Raw genomic sequence first — 9,748 nt, 5'->3', positions numbered from 1 at the left:
TATCACCCGTAAATATAACTGTTACATTTCTTCATTTCACTTGCTAACAATGAGGTCGAGTTGCTGGTATCGGACTGGGTGTGGACAAGGTCAGAGGTCACATGACACCTGGTTATAGTCCAGCAGGTTTATTTGAAATTACATGCTTTTAGAGCGCTGCTCTTTCATCAGGTAAAGTGAAGAGAAGCACACAGGCACAGAATTTATAGGGAGAGAGATCAAAAGATCATACAAATGGTGTGAGTGGAGTGTTGACAGGCTGAATAACAAGTCTCTGCAGGTGATCAGAAGTGTCAGATAGTGTGAGTAAAGTGTCAACAGCTGACTAGCAAGTGAAGGAATGACCTACAATCTGATCAACTGAGGCACAGAGATAACCACAAAAAATTAAATTAAGATGGTGCTGGAGACAAACCAAATGGCTGGTATGAGGGTTGCATGACAAGGGATTAACCAAAGGTGGACAAACTAATTAAGGTAGAGAGATTATACCAAATTATTAAGGCGATGGTGTCAAAACAGGACAGTCAGGAAGATTTTATAAACATAGGATAGTATGACAGGGTTATGTGTAGTGCGACATGAACCCCAGATCACAACTGAGGTTGTCTTTGTGGGTACGGAACTTAGCGATCAGTTTTTGCTCGGTGATTCTCATTCCCACAGGAAAATTATGTATCTTGAAGGCCACCTTGGAGGACGTTTACCCAAAGATCGGAGGTTGAATCTCCTTGACTGCTGAAGTGTTCCCTGACTGGGAGGGTACATTCCTGTCAGGAAATTGTTGCGCAGTAGCCATTCATCCATTGTCATTGTATCTGCATGGCCTCACCAATATTCCATGCCACGGGTCATCTTTGCCTGCAGTGCAAGAGGTAGACAATATTGGTAGAGTCTCATGAGTATCTGACGTGTATGTGGTGGGTAGTGTTGTCATGTGTGATAGCAGTATCCATGTCGATGATTTGCATGTCTTGTAGAGGTTGCCGTGAATGGGTTCCATGATGTTATGGTCAATGTTGAACTGAAGACTGGGTACTGTGCTGCAATGGTGGTCTGTTTAATATTTGGCAGTCATTTGAAGGTGAGAAGTGGAGGCATAGGGATGATCTTGGCAAGATGTTCATCATTATCGATGACATGTTGAAGGCTGCAAAGAACATGTCATAGTTTCTCCTCACCAGAGAAGTTCTGGATGACGAAGGGTACGCTATTGGTAGAGTCCTGTGTCTGTCTTCTGAGAAGATCATTGCAGTTTTCTGCTGTGGCACGTCAGAACACGTGACCAATGCATGCAGCATCGTGTTCTGTGAGGGGGTAAGGGTGTCTTTCTGCATCTTCAGGTGTTCACCACGTTCCTCCTTGTCTGAGTAGATCCTGTGTATAGGCAGAGCTTGTCCATAGGGGATGGCTTCTTTAACATGTCTTGGGTGGAAGCTCGAGAAGTGCAGCATCATGAGATTTTCCGTGGGCTTGTGGTAGATTGAGGTTCTGAGGTGTCTGTCCATGTTGGAGATATAACAGGGACCTAAGGGGCAACTTTTTCACACAGAGGTTAGTGTGTGTATGGAATGAGCTGCCAGAGGAAATGGTGGAGGCTGGTACAATTACAGCATTTAAAAGGCATCTGGATGGGTATATGAATAGGAAGGATTTAAAGGGATATGGGCCAAGTGCTGGAAAATGGGACTACATTAGATTAGGATATCTGGTCGGCATGGACGAGTTGAAACAGCCATGGGGTCCAAATTTGCATCCCAGTACACCAACATCTTCATGCATAAGGTTGAGAAAGATTTCTTTGCAGCACAGGACCTCCAACCAATGCTATACATCAGATACATTAATGACATTTTCTTCCACTGGACTCATGGAGGAATCACTGAAACAACTACACAATATCAACAAGTTTCATCCCACCATCAGACTTAACGTGGACTACTTTTCAGAATCAGTCTCACTCTTGAACACATGCATCTGCATCAAGAATGGACACCTCAGAACCTCACTCTACCACAAGCTCACGGATAACCTCATGATGCTGCACTTCTCTAGCTCCACCCAAAACATGTTAAAGAAGCCATCCCCTATGGACAAGCCCTCCATATACACAGGATCTGCTCAGACAAGGAGGAACTCCAAGGACACCTGAAGATGCTGAAAGACACCCTCATAAGAATGGGATATGATGCTCAACTCATCGGTTGCCAGGTCCAACATCACACAGCGAAAAACTGCAACAATCTCCTTGAAAGACAGATACAGGACACAACCGATAAGGTATCTTTTATCACCCAGAGCAGAGAAACTATGTTCTTCACAGCCTTCAAAATGTCATCGACGACAACGAACATCTTGCCAAGATCATCCCTATGCCTCCACTTCTTGTCTTCAAACAACTGCCAAACCTTAAACAGACCTTTGTTTGCAGCAAACTACACAGCCTTCAGGACAACATCAACCACACAACCCTGCCACAGTAAACTCTACAAGACATGCCAAATCACTGACATGGATTTTACTATCATCACACATGGAAACACCAGCCACCACATACATGGCAGATACTGATGTGACTCTGCCATTGTTGTCTACCTCGTACACTGCAGGCAAGGATGCCCTGAGGCATGCTGTATTGGTGAGGTCAACAGATGAATGGACACCACGCAACAATTTCCTGACAAGAGTGAACCCTCCCAGTCAGGGAACACTTCAACAGACAAAGGCATTCAGCCTCTGATCTTTGGGTAAGTGTTCTCTAAGGTGGCCTTTGAGATACACAACAATGCAAAATCACCGAGCAAACACTGATCACCAAGTTCCAAACCCATGAAGACAACCTCAACCATGATTTTGGGTTCATGTCACGCTATATGTGACCCCACCATGCTGTTGTGTATCTGTAAAATCTTCCCCACTGTCATGTTTTGACACCGTCACCTTGATAACTTACGATCTCGCTACCTTAACTAGTTTGAACAGTTTTGGATTACTTGTTACTTTGGTTAGACCCTTGGCATGCGACTCTTATTTCTAACATGTTATTCCAGCTATTTACTTTGTCTCTAGAACCATCTTTTTAAAAAAATTTTATAATTATCTCTCTGCCTTAATTAATCAGATTGTAGGTCATCCCTTCACTTGCTACTCAGCTGTTGACACTTTACTCACACTATCTGACACTTTTGATCGCCTGCAGAGACTTGTTATTCAGCCTGTCAACACTCCACTCACACCATTTGTATGATCTTTTACTCTCTCTGCCTATAAATTCTGTGCCTGTGTGCTTCTCTTCACTTTATCTGATGAAGGGGCAGCGCTCCTTGAGAAAGCTTGGGATTTCAAATAAACCTGCTGGACCATAACCTGGTGTCGTGTGACCTCTGACCTTGTTCACTTGTTAAGGAGGAGCATTTCGATGTAGTCAACTACATGTTGATTTAGTCATAATCTGAATTTTAAAAAAGAATGTAAATAACACAGTAAATTTTGGAAATAACAAAATGTCTTTATTTGCATTAGTCAGCTTATACATGCCAAAGGCAGTAGATGCTGTTTGCATTTTGATAATAAAATATTTCCTGATTTAATTTGCAGGGCTCTGTCACACCTGGATGGAAGGGAGATAAAGGAGAACGAGGGGACCCAGGGGCCCTGGTAGGAAATGATTTCCAGAAATAGATCTGAATATTTCAGGGGGAAAACATTCTGCACTTAGTAATCACTGTTCTCTTGCATATTTATTAATTACGTTGTTTAAGACTAGTGAAAAGGAAATGGTAACTGAAAGACGGATTTAGTGTCAGGATAGTTTTGGACTAAATTTTCATCCTATCGACAGGACATAAAACTGCTGTTACAGATCAGTTGTTGCAGGAAATTTGTCTGGTTTTGATTTCTATTGAGATGAAAACCAGGGTTTCTGTCGAAGCGGCTCATTGATACAAGCTATAGTGTCAAGCATCTACTACATTCTATCTAAATAGGGAGCTACGTTTCAAGTATAATTAACTGAAGAAGCTGTGCTAGGTACGTTTGTATCTAAGTCGGCTCGGTAATTGGTGACATTTAAACTTTTCACTATACTCATTGAGTATCTGTGACAATAAAGGCTATTCTATTCTGGAAAATAATGGAGAGCAAGGAATGAATTAACAGTATTGTGCGTTTACCGTGACTTATAGATCATATAATAGTCAATGGTTTGAGTGGGTCTGAAGACTTTAGAGTTTCATACCAGAACATGGAGGGAATGAATGTTTGTGGATGTGGTGCCAATCAGGCAGGTAGCTTTGTCCTGGTTGGTGTCTCGCTTTCTGACTATTGTTGGAGCTGCACTCATCCAGGCAAATGGGGAATATTCCATCACCCTCCTGACTTGTGCCTTGCAGATAGTGGACAGTCTTTAGCGAGTCAGGAAGTGAGTTACTTGATGGAATATTCCCAGCCAATAACCTGCTCTTGTCACCGCTGTATGGTCCAATTCAGTTTCAATGGGAGCCTCCAGGCTGTTAATAGTGGGGTATTCAATGACAGCAATACCCCCCATTGAATGTCAAGGGATGATGGTTAGATTCTCTTTTATTTTAGTGAGTGTCACTGGTTCGGCCCATTATTTATTGCCCATTCCACATTACTGTAGGTCTGGAGTCACACGTAGGCCAGACCAGATAAGGCAGTTTCCCTCCCTGTAGGGCATTAGTGAACCAGATGGGATTTCCTTCACAATTGGCAATTGCTTCATGGTCATCATTAAACTCTTAATTCCAGATTATTATTGAATTAAAATTCTCCCATCTGTCATGGTGGGTTGCAAACTCAGGTCCCAGAACATCACTTGGGTCTCAAGGATTACGTGCCAAGTGGTTATACCACTAGGCCATCATCAATCCTTCACCAACACTCCCCCCCCCCCCCTCCCATTTATCTCTCCACCCTGGAGGCTCCCTGCCTTCATTCCTGATGAAGGGCTTTTGTCCGAAACGTCGATTTTTCCTACTCCTTTAATGCTGCCTCACCAGCTGTGCTTTTCCAGCACCACTCTAATCTAGACTTTTGCCATCCTTCATCACTGACCTCTTGTTGGAGGTAGTCTTGCCTAGCATTTTGTGGCGTGAATGCCACTTGCAACTTTCCAGCCTGAGCCTGGACATTGTCCAGATCTTGTTGCAGTTGGACATGGACAGCTTCAGTATCTGAAGAGTCGTGAATGGTGCTGAACATTGTGCAATCACTGGCGAACATTCCCATTTCTGATGTTATGATGGAGGGAAAGTCATTGATGAAGCAGCTAAAGATAGTTGGGCCTAGGACACTACCCTGAGGAACTCCTGCAGAGATGTCCTGGAGCTGAGATGACTGACCTCCAACAACTACAACCATCTTCCTCTGTGCCAGGTATGCATATGAATAAAAACAAATGACTCCAACCATTGGAGAGTTTTCCACAATTCCAGTTGAGCAAGAGATCATTGATACAACTCTTGGTCAAATACAGCCTTTCTAGCCAGGGTTTTGACTCTCACTTTTTCTCTGGAATTCATTCTTTTTCCTGTTTGAACCGAGGCTGTATTGAGGTCAGGAACTGAGTGGACCTAGGCAACCCAAACTGGGTGTCATTGAGTAGGTTATTGCTGAGTGGGTCAATAAAATCTGGAGCAGGTCAAACAGCATCGGAGGAGCAGGCAAGTCGATGTTTTGGGTCAGGACCCTTCCTCAGAACTCGGGAGAGGGAAGGGAGCACAGAAATAAATGGAGGAAGGCAGGTGGGGCTAGGGGAAAGATGGGTGGGATGGTGGTAGGTGGATGCAGGTATGGGGTGATTGTGATTGGTCACTGGGAGGGGTGGAGCAGATAGGTGAGCAGAGAGATCAATAGGTTAGGTCAGGTCCAAGAAAAGTCTGGTTTCCATTGGAACCGTTCACTCTGCAACTCCCTCATCAGTTCCACACCTCCACCAGCCTCTCATTCACACCTGGCACCTTTCCCTGCAACAGCAGGAACTGCAATGTCTGCCCTTACACTTCCCCTGTCACCTCCATCCAAGGCCCCAAACAATCATTCCAAATCCAGCAGAGATTCACCTGCGCTACTTTTAACCTGGTGTATTGCATTCATTGTTCCCAATGTTGTCTCCTGTACATCGGAGAGACCAAGTGCAGACTCAGGGACCAGTTTGCAAGCATCTGCTTTCTCTACGCTCCAATCAACACCACCTTCAGGTTATCAGCCATTTCAACTCCCCCCTCCCACACCATTGACAACACATCCATTCTGGGCCTCCTCCAATGTCAAAATGAGGCCACACCCAAACTGATGGAACAACACCTTATATTCCACCTTGGGAGCTTAAAGACCAATGGCCTCAACGTAGAGTTCACCAGCTTCAAAATCTCCCCAATCTCAGCTTCATCCCACATCCAGCCCTCCCGCTCCTTCTCGCCTCCTTGACCTGACCTATTTGTCCATTTTCCCAATCATCTATCCACTCCACCCTTCCCACTGACCAATCACAATGATTCCTACTCGCATCCATTTATCACCATCCCACCTACCTTGCCCCCAGCCCCACCCTCCTCCTTCTATTGATTTCTGAGCTGCTTTCCCCCTCCTCAATCCTGATGAAGAATCCTGACCTGATATGTCGACTTTTCTGCTCCTCCTATGCTATCTGACTTGCTGTGTTTATCCAGCTCCCCATTTTATCGACTCTGACTTCCAAGCATCTGCAGTCCTTACTATCTCCAAATTGCTGAGCAAGTGCTGCTTGATAGCACTGTTAGTAATACCTTCCATCACTTTACTGATGATCGAGAGTAGACTGATGGGATGGGAATTGGTGGGGTTGGACTTGTCCTGCTTTTTGTGAACAGGAACCTATCTGGGCAATTACAATGATAATTGCTTATACTGCCCAAGGTGCAGCACTGAAAGCTGAAGCGTGCCGTAAATGGAACAGAGATGTGGAATGAGGGTTCTTGAAGGCAGTCACAGGCTAATGTCTGTGGATGTAGGGAACATGGAGTGTGCCCTGAGATAGAACAGTGCAGCACAGTACAGGCCCTTCAGCCCTCAATGTTGTGCTGGCCTTTTATCCTACTCTAAGGTCAGACTAACCCACATACCCTTCATTTTACTATCATCCATGTGCTTATCCAAGAGTCGCTTAAATGTCCCTTATGTATCTGACTCTACTACCACCGCTGGCAGTGCATTCCACACATCCATCGCTCTGTGTAAAGAACCTACCTCTGACATCTCCCCGAAACCTTCCTCCAATCACCTTAAAATTATGTTCCCTTGTGATAGATATTTCAGTCATGGGAAAAGAGTGGAGTGTGAGCTGGTGGGGGGTGTGGACCTGGCGAGGGAGTCACTGAAGGAATGATCTCTCCAGAATGCTGATAGGGGTGGGCATGGAAATATATCTCTGGTGGTTGGGTCGTTTGTAGAGGGCAGAAGTGGCAGAGAATGATGTGATGTACGCGCAGGTTAGTGGGGTGGAAGGTGAGATCCGGGGGGGTGTCTGTCCTTGTTGCATTGTGAGGAGTGGGGTTCAAGGGCGGTTGTGCGGGAAGTGGAGGAGATGCGCTGGAGGGCATCATCAACCAAGTGGGAGGGGAAATTGCGATCTTGGAAGAAGGATGCCATTTGGGATTTTCTAAGGTGGACTTGGTCATCCTGGGAACAGATGCGGCGGAAGGGGAGAATTGAGAAAAGTTGAGAATTGCAAAGCCTTCACCCACACTACTCCCCTCACCTCCGTCCAAGGACCCAAATGATCCTTCCACATCCGACAGAAATTTGCCTGTACCTCCACCAATGGCGTTTACTGTATCCGTTGCACCCGACGTGGTTTCCTCTACATTGGGGAGACAGGACGCCAACTTGCGGATCATTTCAGAGAACATTTCTGGGATAGACGTAGCAACCAACCCCATCGCCCCGTGGTTGAACACTTCAACTCCCCCTCCCATTCCACCAAGGACATGCAGGTCCTGGGCCTCCTCCATCACCAAACCCTAACCATCCAACCCCTGGAGGAAGAACACCTCACCTTCTGCCTTGGGACCCTGCAACCACACGGGATCAATGTGGATTTCAATAGCTTCCTCCTTTCCCCTCTCTCCACATTATCCCAGTCCCAAGCCTCCAATTCGTCACTGCCCTCCTGAGCTGTCCCATCACTTTTCCCATCTATCCGCTCCACTATCCTCTCTGAGCTATCACCTTCTCCCTCACCTTCATCGAACTATCGCTTTCCAGCTACCTTCCCTCCAGCCCCACAATCCCCTCTCTCATTTATCTCTCAGCAGCCCGGCTCCCAAGCCTCATTCCTAATGAAGGGCTTATGCCCGAAACGTCAATTTTCCTGTTTCTCAGATGCTGTCTTACCTGCTGTGCTTTTCCAGCACCACATTCTCGACTCTGATCTCCAGCATCTGCAGTCCTCACTTCTCAGACCAGTTCTGCATCCTGTTATTGTCTTGTTGCAACCTACAACTGCCCTCCACACTAACAACAACTCCATCAACCTTTGTGTCTTTGGTAAACTTACTAACCTATTCTTCCGCTTCCTCATCCAAGTCATTTACAAAAATCAGAAGGAGCAGAGGACTCAGAGCCAACCACTGGTCACCGAGCTCCAGGCTGAATACTTTCTGTCTACCACCACCCTCTGTCTTTAATGGGCCAGCCAATTCTGTACCAGACGGCCAAATTTCCTAGTATACTATGCCTCCTTACTTTCTGAAAAAGCCCACCATGGGGGTACCTTATCAAATGCTTTGCTAAAATCCATGTACACCACACCCGTTGTTCTAACTTCACCAACATGTTTTGTCACATCCTCAAAGAATTCAATCAGATTTGTGAGGCATGACCTGCCCCTCACAAAGCCATATTGACTATTTCTAATCAAACTATGATTTTCCAAGTAGTCATGAACCCTGTCTCTCAGAATCCTCTCCAATACTGGTGCCTGTTGTCCAACACGGAGGTTGTTTGGATCTGAATCCGTCAGTTCCTTGTTGAGTTTTCCCAATGTCAACTTTGTTTGATTCATTTGGTTAGATGGAAGACTGAATATTAATGAGGTGAGTTGTGCTGTTGACAAAGCGTTCAACAATTGGATACAAAATTGCCTTGATGGTAGGAGATAGAGGATGGTGGAAGAGGATTGTTTTTCAGACAGGAGGTCTGTGACCAGCAGTGTTCCACAAGGACTGGTGCTGGGTCCACAGTTGTTTGTCATTTACAGTATATAAACAATTTCGATGAGAATATGGGGAGCTTGGTTAGTAAGTTTGTGGATGACACCAAAATTGGTGGCATAGTAGACAGCAAGGAAGGTTATCTAAATTTACAAAGGAATCTTGATCAATTGGGCCAATTGGCTGACTAGTGGCAGATGGAGTTTAATTTAATTGAATGCGAGGTGTTGCATTTTGGTAAGACAAACCAGGGCATCACTTACAAAATGAATGGTAGGGCCATGGGGAGTGCTGTAAAAGAGGGCAAAGATAAGGTGAATAGCACTGGTCTTTTCCCGCGGGTTAACGTGTTCAAAACTAAGGGGCATAATTTTTAAGGTGAGAGGAGAAAGATTTGAAGGAGAAAGGTCTGAAGGTTGATAAGTCCCCGGGTCCTGATGGTCTACATCCCAGGGTACTGAAGGAGGTGGCTCGAGAAATCGTGGATGTGTTGGTGATTATTTTCCAGAGTTCGATAGATTCAGGATCAGTTCCTG

General features: G+C 45.3%; 1 protein-coding gene across 1 annotated transcript in view; it reads left to right on the top strand.

The window, feature by feature from the left end:
- The window catches only part of LOC122556243 (collagen alpha-5(IV) chain-like), a 277,942-nt gene that overhangs the window by 106,809 nt on the left and 161,385 nt on the right, over positions 1-9,748 (top strand). Inside the window, exon 15 of the mRNA XM_043702860.1 lies at positions 3,598-3,657. Within this exon, the coding sequence (XP_043558795.1) occupies positions 3,598-3,657 (60 nt within the window). The remainder of the gene's footprint in view (positions 1-3,597; positions 3,658-9,748) is intronic.

Source organism: Chiloscyllium plagiosum, chromosome 13 (genome assembly GCF_004010195.1).
Source record: "Chiloscyllium plagiosum isolate BGI_BamShark_2017 chromosome 13, ASM401019v2, whole genome shotgun sequence".
Lineage (NCBI taxonomy): Eukaryota > Metazoa > Chordata > Chondrichthyes > Orectolobiformes > Hemiscylliidae > Chiloscyllium > Chiloscyllium plagiosum.
Note: the sequence above shows the minus strand (reverse complement) of the source record. Positions and strands in the feature narration are given on the sequence as shown.